This window comes from Delphinus delphis, chromosome 14 (assembly GCF_949987515.2).
Source record: "Delphinus delphis chromosome 14, mDelDel1.2, whole genome shotgun sequence".
Classification (NCBI taxonomy): Eukaryota; Metazoa; Chordata; class Mammalia; order Artiodactyla; family Delphinidae; genus Delphinus; species Delphinus delphis.
Window position 1 is genome coordinate 8,002,551 of NC_082696.1, and position 21,135 is coordinate 8,023,685.

Consider the following 21,135-nt stretch of genomic DNA (forward strand, 5'->3'; position numbering starts at 1 on the left):
CGGGACAGGCGTGTGACTTCTGGGGTGGCTCCCAAACTCTCCTTCTGGGTGGCTGCCAGTACTAACACTTCTGTTTTATACAGAAAAAACTTCTTCCACAAGGAATTTAAGAAGGCTTTGCTGAATCCTTAAGTTCAAGGCTGAACACAGCCCAGCCAAGTTCAACCCCTCACAGAGAAGAGCTCCTGACGAAGCCGAGTGAAGTGCCCGCACTGCCCAGGAAAGAAAACCATCCGATTCTACCTCGAGCTCAGGGTTCACACCCGTGGTACAAGCCACTTTGTTTCTAAGGTGAGCTGCTTCATGGTTTATGGCAGTTACCCAAAACATGGACCAACACCGGCGCCCATGACACCTGGTTTTATTTTTCCCTTTACTAGAGCTTCGGCCGTTTCTCAGGCCTAAACCCCTGCCTATCAGCTATTGCTTTCTCTCTCAGCAATAACGGAGTCTTCTGCCCACCTGGTGTCCAGCTCCTATCGTCCCAGTTGTCCGTTCAGAAGACACTCTGGAACATTAGCTCAAATTCCCAGAGGTGTGGCTTCTCCCCAGTCATTTATAGAAAGAAAAGTTTTGGCCACATACAAAGGATTTATCATTGATAATATTTACAGAATTTCACATTCAACACATAACAAAACTCCTCGTAAGGACCGCGCAGATCCATATGCAAGTAGGATGTGATTTGAACAAACAGAAGCCAGGACGGCAGCCCCGGGATCGCGCGGAGACGGGACGGGACTGCAGGCGGCCTTGCTGCGCTCAGGGGCGAGCTCCTCCCAGGAGAAACGCGATAAAGGCCCAGGTGGTGACTACGCCACAGACCCTGCAAGACAATGACACCGGTCAGCGGCCTGGATGGCTCGGGAGGCCCCGCGTGCGCCCAGCAGGTGTGAGAGCACCAGCGCAGGCTGGCCCCTCTTCCTTCCCGGCTACGTTCGCCCGGGTGTTATTTCCTTTCCATCCCTCTCCCGGCGCCAACATCCTCTCGAGGCTAGAATGGCTCTGGGACACAGAGGGCACCTTCCCCAGTGATTTATGTTGGAGGTTGAGGGGGAGAAGACTGCCTAGCAGCCAAGCTTTCTTCTTCAACGATGTGGTTTTCGACGGGTCTGGCTCCTAACAGGAAACCAAAATCCTTCAAGCTCATTTAACAGCAGCTCTGTCTTCCCAGTTGCTCAGACCAAAACCCTGGGTTTAAACTTGACCCTGCTCCCGTCTGTCTGATCCCACCTTCAGCACCCCCGACTCCCCCGACCTGCCACCAGGCGGTCCAAGCCGCAGCCGCACAGTGTGACCAGGTGACCTGGCTTCCTGACGTCCCCCTGCCCTGTGTCCCCCAACGTCTCCACGCAGAGCCCTGCGCCACGGAACCTCCGGCGGCCGACCCAGCTTCTCCCGCAGCCCTCAGCCGCGCCCTCTGCTGGCCGCAACCCGCCGGCTTCCGTAGCCTTGCCTGCTGCTCCTTGTTTCGTCTGGTAGCTTTGTCACTGCCCCTCCACACGCCAGGAGCACCGCGCCCCCAAGAGGGCCCCTCCCCGCTGCCTCCTCTGCCTGGACACCGTCCCCCGCCCCGCGTCGCCGTGCCTGGCTCACTCCCCACCAGCGACACCCCCCACCCCCGCCCTGGGCCTTCTATGAGGGCCCCGATCTTCTCCTTTAAAGAGCAACCTGCCCCCAGGCCAGCCCTCCCGCTTCCCGACCCTGCTCGTTTCTAACACTCATCACCTAACAGACCGTGCAGGTCACTCGTTTATTACCCCCACTCCAGTGCGAGCTCCACGAGAACAGGGGGTTTTGTTTCATCCACGAATGAAGCCCTGGAACCTAGGACAGTGCCGAAGACAGCACGTGCTCGATCAACGTCTGCTGAGCGTCACTGAACGACGTTTGGTCCAGCGTGCTGGTCAACGACCCCTTGCCCAGCGCACGCCGGCTAGCGAGCTGTGCTCGACTCACACCCAGCTGGGACCACCGGCAAGTCCAAAGCAGCCTCAGTCCCGGTCACTTACTGTAACAGGCAGCTGACGTTTGGGGAGTGTCTCCAGTAGCGGTACACGGAGACCTGCAGGGTGGGGTGGCACCTGTACTCCTTCAGGATGCTCCGGGTGCTGCCGAAAGAAGGGCTCGGTCAGGCGCGCAAGCACCACAGCTGCTCCGAGCGGCTGGAGTGGCTGCGGTTGGAGGGCGGGGGCTGAGAGCCGAGGCACCTACTCCTTAAACTTATTGGTCAGAAGCAGGAAGTGGCTCCCCACCAGTCTTCTGACGTCAAACTTGCAGAGGTTCTGAAACTCGCGGTAGACTTGCTGCTCGCTGACCCCGGGCCACCTCCTGACGGTGACAATGAGGATGGGAGGGCGGATACTGGGGTAATCTGGACCCGAAAAATTCTAGAAGACAGGGAGGAGAACAGATTTTCCACAGTTCCTACTGACTGACTACCTACCCAGCTGGAAAATCCTGCGAAAGAAACTAGGACAGGCCCTGCGAGCAGTGGGGAGGAGAGGAGAGGAGGAAGGAACGAGCGAGCTCACCTTGGCTCAGGCAGGAAAACACAGGAGACAGTCACAGGCTTAGTGGGGCATGAGCGCCCTCTCTGGCCACGTTTGGTGGCCGTCAGAAGCCCCTGATAGCCCCCAGAGCCCCAGGCTGCCTCCAGCCTCTGAATGGGGGGAGCAAAATGAAGTCTACTTACGATCTTGGGGACCCCGGCTCGGATAAGATTCACCTGGTTCACATAGGGAGCCAGCACGTCGAGGTACAGCGGGAAGGAGGGCTTGGGGATGGGAAGAACCCTACGAGGACAGAAAACCCCAAAGCCTTCAGGCCCACGGGGGGTGTCCCACGTCCTCGGCCGCAGCTGAGGTTCTGGTGACAACGGGCAAGGTGCTGCCCGAGACCCCCCTCCCTCCTCCCCTCACAGGCTCTGGGACTTCTGTTGATGGGCCTCCCCCACACGACCAGCGAGCTCTCACCACGGCCCGAGCCAAGGGAGAACTTCCAGGGGTCACCACCTGTTGGTGGCCGTCTGGTAAAGGCCCCTAGGCTCACCTACATCAGCCACAGGCTCAGGGGATGAGCGAGGCCCCTGTGCAGGGGAAGGTCCACTCCATCGCCCCTCGACGAGACTGCAAATGGCCGTCCCTCGCCCCACAGCCTTGTCCTGACTCAGCCTCGCCTCCACCCAGACACCACCACGTACCTGAGCACAGGCCCGCGAGAAAGCACAGCCCTTGGCACCAGGCAGGCCTGGCTGCTACGGAGCTTCTCTAAACCTAGGAGGGTTTCTAGGTTTTGAGGATTAAAAGAAATTGGGGCTTCCCTGGTGGCGCAGTGGTTAAGAATCCACCTGCCAATGCAGGGGACACGTGTTCGAGACCTGGTCCGGGAAGATCCCACATGCTGCGGAGCAACTAAGCCCGTGCGCCACAACTACTGAGCCTGCGCTCTAGAGCCCACGAGCCACAACTACTGAGTCCACATGCCACAACTACTGAGCCCGTGCACCTAGAGCCCGTGCTCCGCAACAAGAGAAGCCACCGCAATGAGAAGCCCGCGCACCGCAACGAAGAGTAGCCCCCGCTCGCCGCAACTAAAGAAAGTGCGTGCACAGCAACGAAGACCCAACACAGCCAAAAATAAATAATTAATTAAAAAAAATTTTTAATTAAAAAAAAGAAATTAAGGACACAAGGTCCAGGTACTAAGGCACCAATAGGCTCCACTGTCTCAGCTGCCCTCACAGTCAGAGCACAGGGAAGAAGGAGACGGGGTGGGGGTTTCTTACTGAAGCTATAAGCCTTGCATCAATGTGTCATAGGCTATTTCTGTGTATAATACCCTTTACCAAAAGAGACAAATTAGGCAGTACCCACATTAACAGGGTAGAGTTTGAAAATGTTTAAGTCAGTCCCAAAGAACAGTTTTGATCAGCTCCTTCCCCTGGCCTGCTAAATCCTACTTTTATTTTTTTAAAAGAAATACCCCCTTGAATTTATGGCACGAGGTGTCTCATGTTGGATTTTTTTTTTGTTTGTTTCTGTTACTTGATTTTGGCCGTGCTGCACAGCATGTGGGATCTTAGTTCCCTAACCAGGGATCGAACCCGTGCCCCCTGCATTGGAAGCACAGAGTCTCAACCACTGGACCGCCAGGGAAGTCCCTAAATCCTACTTAACACATGCACGCAGCAAGGATGGAGCCACAGAATGCCCAGTTCACGTGTGCAGCTGTTGCCTACGAGCCCAGCACCGCAGGCATCCAGGATGGCGACGCCCCGAGAAAATGCATTTAAGATTGCAGTTTGAGGCTTTAAGAACCTTTCCCCTGTGTGCCTTATTCCAAGTCACTGCCCTCCTCCCCAGCCTGACTGTGTGAACCCCGAGGACGGATCACTTGTTGGCCTATACGCTTTGCCCTCCCACCTCACTGCAGTTTACTAGACACGAGGAAACAGGAGGGTAACAGACGGAGCAAGCATACCACCCCGGGAACACTGGGGCGGGTGCGGAGTCCAAGCCTCACCCACTGTCTTGGCGTCCTGACAGTGACTTTTCCCCAGGCCGACACAAGAGGCAGGGGGGCCAGGACCAGCCCCAGGGTGGGAGGAAGGCTGGGAAAGGCTGCCTATGGAGGAGGGCTGCTTCCATAAATGTGTCATTTACACAATGACACTTGCATCCTCCTTCTTTGGGAGAGTGTGGGAGCCCCGAGGTCTTGGTTTACAGTGAGGGCTCAACAAATCCTGACCACTGATGAGATCACAGGATGAAGGGAACACTCACCCGTGCGCTCTCCATAGGAGCAAGTGGGCCACTTTCAAAAGAACTGGAAAAGAAGAAGCTAGAAATGTGACAGACGTCAAGGCGCAATCTGATCGCGTTTTCAAAATATGCAAACTCAGGCCTTATTTCCACATGTGCCACCCACCTGGAAGTAAAGGCGGTGGGGGGGGGGGGATGACTGAAAATAAGACAGGGGTCTCCCTTTAAAAGGGCAGCAACTCTCACCTGATCCGCACAGGAAGGCATCGTATGCTGCTTCATGGGGATACTTTGTCTCAACTGAAGTGTTTTCCCAGAAGCAGGAGAGACGTTAAGCAGAGATTAGAACACAGCCCAGGAAAGGACTCTCCCCCAACCCCGCCCCAGTTCCACACCCACGTCGGCTGTGCACACACAGCCAACTAGCGGTTGTTCCTGCAGAGACCACGCACCCTTCTCTCAGCCACACCCCACTGTGACCTAGGACCTCCCCACGGCAGCAAGAGCGCCCAAGGGAGGTGGAAGCACAGGGCTTCCGGACAGACGGACGCCCCCGCGACCTCCGACGCCTTCCGGGACGGCTCCTTTCGATCGGGCGGTTATAATATGGACACAGCACGGGAAAAGCCCCACCCGGCCCTCCCACACCTGCCACGCGGAGACCCGGCTTGAGCTCCAGCACCTCAAAGCCGTGCCAACCTCGGAGGAGCACAGCTCAGGCAAACATACGTACCGTATTTTTCACATTTGCTTGCGTGAATAATCACTGGCCCAGAATTCTTGGTGGGATTCAAGTCACTATTAGAGAAGAAAGATCGATAGAAAACGTTCGCTGACAATCCTTTCTCGTTCTCCCCTCATCCTCTTAACAAATAAAAATGTCCTCAGTACTGGGACTCCTTGAAAATCACAACGAAACACAGCTCTAATATAAAATAAGACAGACAAACAAAACAAAACACGGATCCAGGCATGGGCAGACAGGTCTTGGTAACCAGGCAACGGGACAGATGAAAGAACGGCAGAGCCAGAGGCTCCAACCGCGTCATTCTGAGCGTTTACCAGACGCAGGACCCCAGCCCGGGCATCAGGATCAACCCTATGCTGGCTCTGCCCCCGGGAGCTTGCTGTTCGGCGCGTCCTACAAATGCGACGCCCGAGGCGTGAGCAGTGCACGCCTGGCTATCGAGGGACAGGCCTTCGGGAGGGAAGGCTTCCTGAAGTCGGTGGTCCTACAGGAGAGTCCTGAACCCCAGGGACTCACCTGGTTGAGGAAATGGGGCAGCGCCAGACACTTCAAGCCAAGAGAAGAGCACGCAGAGACAGCGAGGGAGAGGGCGAAGCCCGCAGTGATGGGCAGGGGCCGGGAAAGAGCTCGAACGTTACGGGGGGGCTTCAGGAACCAGAGGAAGGCTCTGACCAGAAAAATGGTCAAGTTCACATTTTAAAAGACCACTCAAGTGGCAGCCCGGCAGATAAAGTAGGTCAGGCCACCAAGCTAACCGGGGAGGAGCTACTACCACCATTGGAATAAAAAATAAAGGCCTCAGGGAAGGCAATGCTCCTGGGGATGCAGAAAAAGGAACCGGTTTCCAGGACGTTTAGGGAGTAAAACCAACAGGCCTTGACTAGAAGACGCTGGTGGCCCAGCTCTGGGTCTCCTTCCAGGTCTCAGCTCTGGCACGTGGGTGAACGCGGCTGGCATTCGACAGGGAAACCGTCCCTTCATCTGTTTTCCAACAGAATCTATCGGTACCTCTCTATATGCTTCATATCTCTGAACCCTGATTTCCTCATGTGCTCCTAAGCCGCGAGGCGGCCATCGCTCTGGGGGCCTGCTCTCAAGGTGACTCACGAAGCTCGTGAGAGGCAAAGCTGGGATTTACACCCAGCAAGTCTCGATGAAGGGCCTGCGGACTGAAAACAAGATTCTCTCTCACACCTGCACACGAGCCATCGGCACAGCGCCTGGCGCCGTCGGGATGTGGCAGAAGTTGCTCCAGACACGGGAGCGGGTTTGACGGGCAGAGAGACGGGCCAAGCAGAAGGTGCCTGCGGCCACGTGGTGCAGGAACAACCAGAAGGTGGTCAGGACGCGAGGAGTCTGGAGCCGCGGTGGCACAGACGTGGTGGTCGCCGAGGCTGGGGGGGGTGGATTCGGTCACCCAGGGGCACGGTAACGAGGAAGAAGAGGACAGTGGGGACCCTGGAAAGATGTAAGGGACCGAGTGGAAGAACGAGAGCCTGAGAGGAAGAGATTAAAACACTCACCAGAAAATAAGAGGAAGCCGGGAGAGGGCGCAACGGCAGGGAAGGGGGCCAAGGGGCCCAGGGTGTCAGACGCCAGACAGAAGTTAACACTGAGCACGAGCGCCTGCCACGCCCTGTTCCAAACGCCTGTGCGCATCTTCCCATCAGCTGGGCCCCGATACCCAGACCGAGTTCCGTGGAGGGGAGGCAACCTGACCTCAGTGGGCCCAGGAGAAGGCGAGGCCTCTGAAGAGGCCTGTTGTAGACAGAACAAGGACAGTGGTGGCAAGAGGGGAGACCGAGGGGAGCTTCACGTTTTCTGAGTTAGAAGAAAGATGCTGATGCTGAGGGAGAGGCTGAGGACACGGCGGGGGTCAGGGGGGCACGAAGGGCAGGGGGGCTGCTGAGCGGAGGGAAGGTGCAGGGCCAGGAGGACGGACAGGCCCTGGGAGGGCAGCCCTTCGTGCCTTGGCCCCATACACAGCAGGCGTTCCCGTGTGCGGGCTGACGGGAGACAGTGGCGAAGAGGTTAACACCGCGCAAGTGTCTGCAGGGGGCTGAGACACTCCCGCCTCTAGCCTCTTGTTTTCTTAGAAATGAAGGCCAGGAGGGCCGTGTGAGAAAGGAAGAGATGAAGCCTAAGGGGCCAGAGGAGACGATCACGTCGGAAATCACTGATGCCATGAGCCGAAAAGAGCATCTATGGGAGACTCAAGAGGCCAGTGCGGCTCCGGACAGGCATCTTCAGGGGCCCCCGTGCCAGTGGCCGGATGACAGTGAGCCACGGAGACACAGCTTCTTTCCAAAAAGGTCTCACCTTCAACTGCTCCCGACGCCACCCTCTCCCCGCTCTGGTTTGCTGGTCCCCCCAGTTGGGGACAAAGGAGTGGGCAGAGAAGCCCCCATCCACTCCAGGCCTTCCAGGCAACACACTCCTGCCAGCACATGCCCGCAGCGTGGCTGGGACATGAGGGAAGACAGGGTCGCTGTTCCTGTAGGAAGGGCAGGAACTCACCCGGTACTAGGACCGTTCACTCACTCCAGTGTTTAATGTGCACCTACTATGCCTCGCACTGCTGTAGGCCTGAGAGGAACATCAAGGTCCAAAAGAAGAACAAAATCTGTTCCCATGGAGCTAATCACTCCAATAATCAAACAGATCACAGGAAAAATAAAACCCTGGCCAACAGAAAACACCAGATAATTAAACAGCTGTAGGTATCTGACCAGGCCCCTTCCCCTCCAGAAGGGGGTTTTGCAATCTCAGCACCAGTAACATTTGGGGCTGGAGAATTCTTTGGGTTGGGGGCTGTCCTGTGCATCCTGGCCTCTACTCACTAGGTACCCCTGAACTCTAACGACCAAAAACATCTCACTGTTGCCAAATGTGCCCTGGGGAGCAAAATCGCCCCAAGTGAGAACCCCTGATCTATAAGCAGCTCCGAAAAACAGCTTTCTTACCTGTTTAGGACTTCATAAACTTCTAAAAGACTTGAAACCCTTGGGAAATTCAGTTCCTATAATTTGGAAAACAAATTAGGGAGAATAAGACATTTGTGGTTATGTTTATTATCTGCTTCAGGAATTACCACATGGCCATTAAAATGACCTGGAAAATGCAAACTCCTATAAACTCCTCTCTTTACATACACCTATATTTATTCCTTAATTCGGATGTCAGGGTACCTAGTGTCCTTGGGTTTTCTATAAGGGACCCGGCAACCCAGCCTAAGAAAACTGCCACAAACACAACACAGCAACTTCCTTCAAAGACAAGTGTTTTAGGGGTTTGAGAAACACAGGACTCCAAGGCACAAGACCGCGGCCAAGGACACATTACGGAGGGCACTAGGTACTCTAAGGGACTGCCAGGTCCCCAAGGCCTAGAGTTCACCTCATCTCACGTGCAGTGGAGACTGATTTGCACTAGTTGCCTCAGATCAGCCCCCGCGTCCTTCCCGCTTCGCCCTAGAACTCCGTTCCGTGGAGATGGGCAGCGTCACAGAACACCGTCAGCTAGAAATATGTGAGGTACGACTAATACGTGTGTCTCTGGGCAAAGATGTACCAAGTAGCCCAGTGCCGTTTTTGTGGTTTCCTTACCAAACAGTTCATTCTGATCAGCTTAAAGCTTTATCTACAACACTGATCTGCCTCCCCTTGCTTGGTTCCTCAGTTTTAACTTCTAAGCCAGCTGGGTGCTTCCGTCCTCCACACCACCTCAGCTGCAGAACAGAAGTCACCCGGCAGCTGCAGAAATGCCACTCCCGGCCCCTCTACACCAGAGAAGCTGAAGGTGGGGTCTGGGTGTCAGCGTTTACCCTCCCAGGTGATTCTAATGTGTCTGGGTTGAAATCCCACGGCCCTAACGCTCAGTAAAGATAAAATTTCTCAAGTGGGATCCCTGCCCCCAACCCTGATGCTCTTTAAGCATGTTGCAAACACTCACTGTGTAGACACCAAGCTCTAGAACAAGTTGTTCTGCTGTGCTATCTAAATAAGCCCGTGAACTACACACCAGGAAGTCAAAAGGTGAGAACTTGAATGAAGGAAAGAAAAAAAAAATCACACATAAGCTAGCATCACTCAGAGGTGGCAGAATAAAAAAAGAAAACCAGGGCTTCCCTGGTGGCGCAGTGGTTGAGAGTCCGCCTGCCGATGCAGGAGACACGGGTTCGTGCCCCGGTCCGGGAAGATTCCACATGCTGCGGAGCGGCTGGGCCCGTGAGCCATGGCCGCTGAGCCTGCGCGTCTGGAGCCTGTGCTCCGCAACGGAAGAGGCCACAACAGTGAGAGGCCCGCGTACCGCAAAAAAAAAAAAAAAAAAAGAAAACCAATACTGGTTGTAAAATACGAGAAAAGGGTTCAAAGAAACGTTCAAGGAACACACGCTCTCGTTCTTTTGAAAAGAACGAGAAAGCTAAGTGTTAGTGGGACAAACGAAGCTTTCCTTTCCCCAGAGCAGTTTAACTTATTACCTTCCAGATATCCTTGGCCACACTTTTGGTGTCAATGAGAACAGGAAATAGGTTGTGGATATTCACCTTAAATTCTTCATAGCTTTCTGAAGGGAAAGACCCAGACAGTCAGAAGTGAGTTCATTGGTAAAAATGGGAAGAAATTCTCCAGTCTAGCTCGTCACCCACACTGGCTAATAAAGCAAATAAAACAAAATAGGAATTGAAAACATCCTTACTCCTAATCATCAAGGATTTCTGAATCTCAAACCAACCTGACATCACCATTTGTAACAGCAAAAGCTAAACGGTTTTCCTAAATTCAGGCCAACATTAGTTAACGCAATTTGCAAAGTTCTAGCCAATGGAAAAGGGAGAACGAGGTATGACTGGAAAGGCAGATGTGAAGTCTGTAAATAACTGTTCAAAGAAAAATCCAGTAAGTTAAAAATTATAAGTGCCTTGATAAAAATTACCTATTAATTCACGTATTTATCAAAATTATACCTGCATATAGTTGTCTGCAAAACAAACCAACCCAAACCCCTCTGCTAGCCCTCTTCTCACTGCCCTCCCATTTCCTAGTCCCCAAAGGCAACGACCTTCCATTTTTTCTTTCAGAGTTTATTCCCACATCTCTAAATAACATGCTTACGCTGCTCGGTGATTTCCCGGTTTGGGGCCCTCACTAACTGTTGACTCCCACGAGGTAAGAAAATAATCACCCCTTCTACCTCGTACGCCTCACCATTGAGAGCACCTGTGCATTACTCACCAAGGGGCCAGGTGGTCTCCTCCAATGACTTCCTTTCTGGCACAGCTTTTGTTCCAGCAATTTTTTTGTTTGGTTGTTTGCTTAGTCTTTTGGTGAGTGATTATCTTACCCTTAATTCTCCCCAAGTTCTCTCAAGATGCTCAAACTGAGGTGTTTTTTTTTTATCAATTCATTTCCTCGAGAACTCTCTCCTAGAACCTTCTCACCCCTTTCAATCTACACTGGTGTTCTCAGTACATCGTTAGTTCATTTAATCCCCAAACAACTCTGATATCCATACTGTTGATATCATTTCCCCCGTTTTACAGACATGGAAACAGAACAGGCACGTTTAAGTAACTTGCTTGAGATCGCACATAACAATGGTGGGATGAGGCCTCAACATGACATCTGAATGCGTGCTTTTAACTGCTGTGTCACACTTCTGTGTGTCCAATGGCATCAGTCATGGAAAAGACTGGGACAGGCATAAGTCAGTACCACGTGGCCATTAAATGATTTTAGGTTAATGACATAAATAAATGCTTTTGGCAAGTGAAGAAAAGCCAAAATCAAAATCATATACGCAGTGTGGTCAATATGTAAAAAGCCACAACAGAGGGAAAAGCAAAAAGTGTCAGGATTATAGCTGTGACTACACGTCCTCTGCCCGTCTCTGATTTTGCTAAGTCGTATGCAATAAGACCGAACAACTTCCGTAACAGAGGGTAAGAGTATCAATTCAAACGTAAGTTTTTCTCCTGGAGAAAGTCCCCCAGCTCCAGGAAAATGGTAACAGGCACAGATGTACGCGACCTCTCCAGAAACCTGTGAGGCCCTGGGGATGGCTGTGTGTGTAGGGGCTCCCTCAGGGGCACGATTCTGGGCCAATCCCCTTGCCAGATGGCAAGCTAAGATCAGAGGAAGGAGAAGGATGGTCTGTCCCTACCTGGGAGAGGTCTGAAGAACTTCTCATGGAGATGCAGCAGATCCATCATCATATTATGTCCCACTAAGGGCTACTTGGAGGAAATCGACAGGTGAGAGAAATGAAATTTTAAAAATAAAACAGACGCCATAGACTAACTGCTGTCTCCGGCAAAGGGTGTAGCTTTAGAACCCACTGCATTCTGACGACATGGTAATCCCATCCCCACCTGCATTCCACTCCCATGAAAGGTAGCCTGACTGCTTAAAGGCCAGAAAAGCAAAGCAGCGAGTCAGAGGGACTCGAGGCCTGGGCTGCACTGGGAATCTAAGCTGTGAAGGAGACATGTGCAGTCCCCAAGTAGTTTTAGGTCAGTTAGTACTGAAATGCCCATGTGTCTGAAAGGAGCAAAGAACTAGTAATATTTCATAGGGACAGTCTTTCCCCAAATTAATCTGTCATGATTTTGTGAAAGCAAGGTTAGATCCATAAAGCCGGTTAACAAAAAGGAAGTCACTTATCTTAAGGAATCTTAAGGACCCATTGAAGGACCCTTTTAGTTGAAGGACCCTTTAGTTGAAGGACCCATTAGTACCTACAGCCAAAATTACAAAAGACTGCTAAAGACCAAGGAAAGAGATATTTTTTCCCTACCTTCTGGGCTTTCACCAGCATCTGGAAAAACACAGAAAAACCCCTCGCAGAGAGAAGAATCTTCTCCTGCCAACAGCTTTCTCGATCGCAAGAGGTGTTCTCAAGATACCAGCGATGCCGTTTACTCACTTTCTTCACTGTCACCTGAAAGGAGAAGTAGAGACAAGGTCCCCGTATCCTGGGTTCCTGGGAATGGGGCCAAAAAAGTGGTCCTTCATCTCAAAAGGGAGGAGAGGGAGGGGGGGAGAAGAAGCCTTTCACAGAGGCCAGATTTGGCCAAACGAGAGAGAAATGATAGAGCCACCGAGGCTGCCCCCCTCCAGGTGGGAACTCACCCCCTGGCCTCTCATCACCGTCCAGATGTCGGGGAGGGCCTTCCTCAGCACAAGCTGGACCTCGAAGGCCTGGAAGCCTGCAGCAAGGAAACAAGACTTGCACAGAACCACTGCAGACCCTGGAACGGCAGTCCACCCTCCCCTCAAGAGAAGCCCGAGAGGAAAAGCGGCTGAGAGATGGACAGATCAAGTGGAAAGACAGCTCTTAGGTATGCGCAAGCCCACAAGGCCAAGCGACAGGGATGGCACGGCACGATCTAGGGCAGCTTTCTTGAAGTTTCTGATCTCGGGGCCACTCTTAAATTGAGGACCCCAAAGAGTCTTTGTGTGTGTGGGGGTACGGGTCTTGATATTCATCATGTTAGAAATTAAAACTATACATGAAATTCAAAATCGCCAAGTTTTAAAAATAATAAACCCATTACACTTTTGCCCATGATTTTGTAACATCATGTGGTGATTATTTGGAGAGCGCTGGTTTCCTGAGTTATACACATCGTCCAAGTGTTCACATATCATACAATACCATCAAAAGGCACTTGTACGTATGGCCACTGAGCTCATTAGAAAGGTCTCATAAAGTTGTCAAGCTTATGGTGACAGATGCAAGCTTTCCAAAATTCCAGTCTTTTATTGAAAGCTCAAATTTCATCTCTAGCAAATACTGTGAGTGAGTCTCCCTGAAGACAAGGCTTACTTTTTTCACTTGAGAAAGTGATTGAAAATACCCACATTGAAACAACCAGTCAGTTCCTTCAAGTAAAAATTATATTCCTTAAGGGAATTCCCTGGCAGTTCAGTGGTTAGGACTCAGCGTTTTCACTGGCGAGGGAGGGCCTGGCGTTCAATCCCTGGTCGGGGAACTAAGATCCCACAAGCCATGCGGCATGGCCCAAAAAAAAGAAAAAAAATATATATATATATTTATATATACATATATATATTTATATATATATATACACACATACACACACACACACATATATATGCCTTTAAATAAATAAGTAAATAAAAGGGAGCTAATTCAGCTCTCAACACAAAAACCTGCACAAGTGCTTTTGCTCAAGACAACCACTGTACTTCGGTAGCAGCAGCAATGTTTCATGAACATTTATTTTTTCTGTACTTATTTTGATACACAGAATATTTTAAAAGATGAGCAATCAAATGTTGAGATTTAATAAAATTAATAATTATTATTTCACTAAAAAGAATTATTTCACTGAATTCCAAGTAAAACTGGAATTTTTAAAAACTGGAAGCAGTAACAAAGAATACGACTACCAGCGTGGTCGGACGCGCCTCCCTTCGCCTGTGCTGGGGCACCAGCCGCTCTGCCCACCGCTGCTGCAGGACCATCAGTGCAAACGGCACAGTGGTAATGGCAAGCGATAGCCGAGTGATATTCTGACAAGAGTTATGACCTTGTGAACCCCTTGCAAAGGGTCTCAGAGACCCCTGGGGTCCACCGACCAGGGCTGAGAACCGCTATTCTAGGGCAGGTTCATTGTGATCCCACATTGTCCCGTTGGGGGAAATTCAGAGAAATTCAGAGATTAACAACAGTAAAGCAAGAGTCCACAGGGCACCAAGAATTGGATAAGAAGGATGGCTCTGAATGGAACTTCACTCCCTCAACCTTAAAATTCAGAATCGGTTGAAAACCCTTCAACCTCCGAATTGAGGTCAGGGCTCTATCTAACCACAAGGACCGTGTGTCTGCTGAGCTGCCGCCCTGGATCCACCAGGGGACAAGGGATGCTCCCCCACCCTCCAGCACGTGACAGCGGCCGGTTCCGCAGCTCCCAGGCCGGGGAGCCACCTCCTGCCTACCGGTGATACCAGGGAGGGTCATCCAGTCGCCTTCCTCTGCCAGGTCCAGCCAGCGCGTCACCTCGTCAATCACCACCTTGATTTGGTCTTTATCCAGAGAACTGAAAACGGGCACAGTGAAGCGGGAATGCTGGGGAAGACCACAGAACCACGAGACAGCGCTAACGGGGGAGAGGCTTCTGAAGGCTCCTGCTTTAACACTGTGATCTCGGCAAGAAGACCCCAAAGAGACCACTTCTTTTCTGAGTCTTGTTTTGCAACAGGAAGCCAATCACTTGGCCTCTACCCTCTGGTCTGTCCTCAGGAGCCCTTCTGCCCCTCCCTCGGACGGGCCTATGGGCAGGAGGACGCTGGGATGCAGCCCACACTGAACAACACCATCAGCCCTATCTTCTCAATTCTGCTCTCAGAGGTGAAAAATCACCATCTGCTGAAGCATGGAAAAGACAGCAACTTTGGTAAGTACACCTTCTCCTGCGTTAGAAATATAAGGACATGATGTTATGTTGAGAAAAGGAAAGACTTTTCTCCAACACTTGAAGATAACAGAAGATTAAAAATTCAATTTGTTTTTCCCTTCCAAAAGGTATTTTTATATAAAACCACAAACAGACATTAAAAAAAAAAATTCCCGCATTACATAATTATCTGGACCAGATAATCGTAACATTCCAGAACTAAAAGCTGTCTAATTTAACCCCTTCTTGAGACAGGCAAAGAGTCTCAAGCTCAAAGAGCTTAGAGGACTGGTTCAAAACCAGAAAGCTAGCGGACAGCAGGGCCTGTGTGGGCCCGGGCGGCCTGCCCCTTCTAGCACACCACGCGGCTGTGCAGGCCTGGCCCCAGCCCTACAGTACAACTGGGTTTCAAGTACAACAAGAGGCACTGGAGGCCAAAGAAAAAAGGCAGAGATCCTGCCCTGGGGAACACAGCAGCGTCAGGCACGTGGGGCAACGTGCCCAAGCCAAGGCATGTGACTACCTGGTCAAGGCTACCTGTGATTTACCTTGAAAAATCCCTAAGATCACGTGGGAGGCCAACATAACATCTCACAGGGAGGCCAACAGAGCCATCTTCCCCTCCAGCCCTGGAATGGGGTGCCTGCCTCTTTGAGTACCAAATTAACAGTCAGTTCTTTCTCCCCTTCATTGTTAAACACTAAAATCACACGCGACACAGCGAGAGATTTCTTATCTCAGGCCTGAGAACCGTATCACCAGCACTTCAGGCTGTTGCGTTTGGCTGAGCGTGAGTCCAGGAAGCTATGCCAGCTAAAGGTGATGGTGTGAGGTCAGCCTGTCCTGGAGACAGCACGTCTACGCACAGGAAAGCCAGAAACACACCAGCAGCAAAGAAACCCACAAAGCACCCGGAGAAGCAGGCCTTACCTGCGAACTCTCCAGTTCCCAGTCAGGATGCTGTGTTTAATTTTCTTCTCCTGTTCTTCGTTCATATATGGGATTCCATTCTTGAGAAACTGAAGAAAGGAACAGACAAGGAAACTAGTCAGAGGCATCCTCTGTGCTGGCAGCAGAGTGGAAAGAAACCTTCCTTGTCCGCGTTTTGAGGACAAGTCAGAAAGGGGACAGGAAATGGATTCAGACCAGGTGGGCTAGATAGCCTTTCAACCCTTCCTGGTCCCCTCCTCCAGTGCTGTACCTTGTTATAATCGAAGCCATGCTCATTCAAAAACTGAACACTAGAAGCCTGGAAAGAGAACTCTGAATCCAAAATCCCAAACGTTGTAGGGAAGAGAAAGAAGTTACACGAATGGGCTTCATACCTAGAAAAAAAATACACATAAGGAGAAAAAGACGAAAACCAGTTTTAGAATTCTGGCTCACACCACAGGCTTCGGAGTGGGCTCTTCCCTCCACTTGAGAAGTACAGTTGACCCCTGAACAACACGGCGGTTAGGGGCGCCCACCGTTCATGCAGTCAAAATCCGTGTATAATTTACAGCCTGCCCTGTGTCTACACATGGGTACCGTCATTTTAGTGAAAAAAATCTGAGTATAAGTGGACCCATGCAGCTCAAACCCCGTGTTGTTCAAGGGTCCACTGTACTTGAATGTCAGCTATATCTCAAGCACTATGACTGGCATGGGGGTGGCCAATGAAAAAAGGCAGAGATCCTGCCCCTGGGGAACAAAGTCTGACGCCCTATTTGAGACAGTGGGGCTGCCATTCAGCATCCTTTCTGACTGCTGCCGCCTGGGAGGTACATCACCTTCATTATAACACTGTTAATTGCAATCCTGAAGGCACACACAGGAGACAAGGAAATGGGGAAAGGAGCACCAAAGGTACAGGGGTGCTGGGAAAGGCCCCCAGAGATGGTGCTGCTTTGAGCAACCTGAAGGACCAGCGGGCATCGGCAGGGGAGGGGGGTGGCGGGCACAGAAGCCGGAGGGTATACAGAGCACCCGGGGCCAAAGTGCTTCAGGGCCTGACGCAGAATTTGAAGGGGGAGCAGGTGGAGAAGGTAAGTGGGCAAGAGCCATGTGTTTTGCCAAAGGTCTTTATACATACTTGTTTGACTCGCCTTCAATACTGGAAAACATAGACAATCCTAGAAGAATGATGGTAGAGAGAATGAATACCAAAAGAAAAGCTACCAGAAGTTAACTACAGAAAAACTTCTGAACAGTACTTTGCACCCAAAGTTATTGTACGAGCTTTAGGATAACTTCTAAAAAAGAAAGAAATGAAGAGAAGAGTCAAAACATGAGAACTGTCAAATTGTCATTCACACGGAGATTACTGAAATATAATCGTGAATGGCTGTTCAAACACAGAATGTTAAAATGACACTTCTATGGTTTTAAAACCAGTAAGAGGAAACACTAAGGAAAAAAAAGAGAAAAAAGGGATAATAAAAGAAAAAAAAGAGAAAACACTAAGATCTATGAAGATGTATACATTTAATTGCTTTAGAATGTCTGTACCGCTAAAAAGACCACACACAAAGTGAAAAACACTTTGAAGTGGGGAAAACCAAAACAAACGCATCTAAGTGCTGTTTCCCATACTTTCAAAGAGGTCTCACAATTAAGAAAAACAATCACAACAGAATAATAGCAAAGGACAAGGACACAGAGCAAAACACACACATACACACACACACACACACACACACACACACACGGGTGTTCACCATCATTCACAGGAAAAGAATCAGTAAAATGTCTCATGACCTGTTTTTTAAATAAAGTTTTATTGAAATACAGCTATGCTCATTCATTTGTGTATTAACTACAGCTGATTTCTCATTAACAAGGGCAGCACTGAGTAGTTGTAACAGAGACGGTATGGCCTGCAAAACCTAAAATATTTAGTTTAGCCCTTTACAGAAACAGTTTGTTGATCCTGTATTAAAAATGTAAATCAGAACGGTAATTTTAGATCATTTTTCCTCTACCAGGTGGGCAAAAAATTAAGACTGGTAATACTCAGTGTGAGTGAGGGAAACAGACACATTCCCTGTTAGTGTAAGTCTCTGTAAACTTCTCAGATGGTTGGTAGGAAGAGCAATAGTTAGACAACAAATCAATACTTTAATGCACATACTCCACTGCTACAAGTATACCAAACACATACATTCACAAATACACAGTAACATATAAACACTAAGACAGTCAATGCAGCCCTGTGGTAACTAAAGTACTCATCATTAGGAGAGGGAGCCAACAGATACATTCAGTTTGGAGTGCTATGCATCCGTTAGAAACGAACAGGAGGGCTTCTCTGGTGGCGCAGTGGTTGAGAGTCCGCCTGCCGATGCAGGGGACATGGGTTCATGCCCCGGTCCGGGAAGATCCCACATGCCGCGGAGCGGCTGGGCCCGTGAGCCATGGCTGCTGAGCCTGAGCGTCCGGAGCCTGTGCTCGCAACAGGAGAGGCCACAACAGTGAGAGGCCCGCATACCGCAAAAAAAAAAAAAAAAAAAAACGAACAGGAAATCTGTATAAGCTGATATAGAAAGATCTCTAAACCCCAGTCGTGGGGAAGAAAAAAAACGATGCAGAACATGTTTATAGTATGATCTTGTATATGATTTTTCTTTAAAGAAAACATACAAATTTTTCCCTGAAAGATGGTACAAGATCCTTAATGTTGATTTAGGCATGGAGATCACGTTTCTGCTTATTCTGAAGTGTTAGGTCTCGCAGGCATGACATGGCCAAAAACCAAATGAGCACTCAAAACGATAGCCAGTATCTCACAAAGGCGCCAAAACTGTTTTCCCAGTAGGAAACACAAAGACAATTTTAAAAAAGGAAGAGGGCTTCCCTGGTGGCGCAGTGGTTGGGGGTCCACCTCAGGGGGTGCGGGCTCGTGCCCCGGTCCGGGAGAATCCCACGTGCTGCGGAGCGGCTGGGCCCGTGAGCCGTGGCCGCTGGGCCTGTGCATCTGGGGCCCGTGCTCCGCGGCGGGAGAGGCCGCAGCGGTGAGAGGCCCGGGCACGGCAAAAAAAAAAAAAAGGAAGAAAGTCTCTATTTCAGTAACTTATAAGAAACAGCGGAAGATTAGACTCACCAATCTGACAGACGGTGAACTGCTGAACACTCTGACGGGTCTTGAGATACCACTCTGATGGCAAGTCAAACAGACTGTGAAAAAACAGGCATCTCAGCGCAGAGGCCAGCAAGGCAGCACAGCCTCCATGCTGGATCAGCACGTCTCAACCAGGCGCAGCACTTTCCTTGTGACAACTAGAGAACCAGCGTTTCGTGGACAAGGGCCAGGTCCCCAAACCCCACACAAAATGCTGTCCTGCCCGCCCAATGCCAACAGGGTGCCTGTCGGGAAACAATGCTGGCCGGCCAGGGTGTCGTCCAGGAGCGCGCGGCCGACAACCTCTCCAGCTCAGCTCTAAGGCAGTTTTAGCTTTACCTGATCTGCTGGGGCCCGGACGGGTTAGAACGAAGGCCAGTGAACTCTATGTCTAGACCTGCAGGGGAGGCAAGAAAGACAAGAGTCCCCAGGCGCAGGCCATCGCAAGGCTCTTTGTGCTGTAAACGCTGCTGGTGGCAAAAGTTCTGGCTCACCTTCTTGCTGCTCAAGAGGCCAGGAGAGGTCAAGAAGGGAGAACAGAGGAAGCTAAAGCAAGGACAAGCCAGGCCACCCCGTTCCACCTGGACCAAACTGGGGCCAAGGCTGTACCTGCTGCCTAACATGCCCCCCCAGGCCCGAGAAGGCACACACCCCGTCCTTCGGAGGGGCCCTGTTTGAGCCTCCTGCAGCCTGGCAACCACCCAGCCGGGCCTCACCTCTCCGCCCTCTGCCGCCCGAACCACACCCTCCCGCCGGCCAGGGGGCTGCGGCGACGAGGCCCGGAATCCCGGCGCCTTACCCACGAAGTCCGCGCCCAGGACGAGCTCCTGCAACAGAGGGAGGCTCTGCTCGAACTCATCGGCGCCCACGTCCATGGCCACGCAGCTCCGCCGAGGGCGCCCAGTGCGGCCACGTGCTGCCACGCGCTTCCGCCGCGCCGCCGTCTTAAAGGGCTCGCAGCGGGGAAAACCGCTGCCCCAGCACACCGCCACCAGCCCCGCCACCAGCCCCGGGGGCCTCTGACAGGCGGAGGGCGGCGCCGGCCACCTGCCCACCCACGGGCGTTTGATCTTACACTCGGGCCCCTACGGTGAAGGGAAGCTTAGTTAGACTCCGCCCTGGCGCTCAAAGGCCATTTACCTTGCTTCGCAGCAATTTCTTCGCAATCCCTACAAGGGGAGAATATCATTTAGGTAGAATGTGAAGAGGAATGGTAGGAAAAAGAAGAGCCTGAGACAGTAGGAACGGACCAGTAAACAGCACCTGAAGGAACTGCAGTAGATCAGGTACTGCAGCTACGGTGCAGGGATAGAGGGACCGCACCTTGTCGGTTTTCCAAATCCGCACTTCTTCCCAACTTGGCCATCGCCGCCAACATGGGTCTGTCCCATCTCCTCCCCAACAACCCGCCTTCTCCCTCTCTATTTTGCATCACTGCTGCCTTTGTAATACCTTGCATCAAACTTGCCACACAAAGCCTCAAAAATTGCCCATCAAACTGAAGTTCTTGGTACAGAGATGATCTACATCATACGCCTAGAAAAAATCCCTATCTATGGCGTCCCTTACAGGTGAACCCTATTTTTGTCACTGTCAATTTCCAAAGCCACACTACTCCAGTCCGTGGTCTCCTTTGCATCCTTCCCTGAATTCTAGACTTGTCTGAACAGCCTTCTAGGACTGTGGTCTTCAAAGTGAGATGCTCCAATCTTGAAGAAGAGGGAAGAAAATATTAGAACTACACTATGTATTTGTAAATGTGTCCACTGGGGTATCTGTTGATCAAAAGTGGACTACTAAGCCATTGCGCTCTGAAGGCCTCTCAGAGTGAATCAAACTTTTAAAAAATGTTGGTGCATACGTATTTCTTGTTAAAATAATAATACACTGAATACTCAGATTAACAGTATTGATGTTATTTCACTTCTGTATAAATATACAATTGAGAGTGCACATTTCAAATGTGGGGGGAAATGCTCTAGAAGCCACTTTAACTGCTTACTGGTTCTTCCTCTTCGCATTTGTCTTAAATAGCCAAAATCACTTAACACCTTACTTTGATTTAGCCACTCATTTAAGAGACCCGCCGTGATTCCCATCTACC

General features: G+C 51.0%; 1 protein-coding gene across 2 annotated transcripts; it reads right to left on the reverse strand.

Moving 5' to 3' along the window:
* Positions 1-698: 698 nt before the first annotated feature.
* PNLDC1 (PARN like ribonuclease domain containing exonuclease 1) lies at positions 699-19,906 on the reverse strand. Of its 2 annotated transcripts, XM_060030478.1 has the most exons (19): positions 19,831-19,906; positions 19,371-19,428; positions 19,014-19,087; positions 17,007-17,046; positions 16,134-16,257; positions 15,863-15,951; positions 14,475-14,575; positions 12,642-12,718; positions 12,307-12,450; positions 11,674-11,743; positions 9,992-10,077; positions 8,475-8,530; positions 5,497-5,561; positions 5,010-5,063; positions 4,785-4,827; positions 2,696-2,795; positions 2,215-2,390; positions 2,013-2,111; positions 699-826 (listed from the first exon to the last, which is right to left on the reverse strand). In XM_060030478.1, the coding sequence occupies exons 1-19, from the start codon at positions 19,904-19,906 to the stop codon at positions 763-765; spliced, it is 1,596 nt and encodes a 531-aa protein (XP_059886461.1). In that variant the 3' UTR covers positions 699-762. The 2 variants fall into 2 exon arrangements, with proteins under 2 accessions (XP_059886461.1, XP_059886460.1); XM_060030477.1 differs by lacking the exon at positions 19,831-19,906 and having other exon boundaries at positions 19,371-19,654.
* Between the last annotated feature and the right edge of the window lie 1,229 nt (positions 19,907-21,135).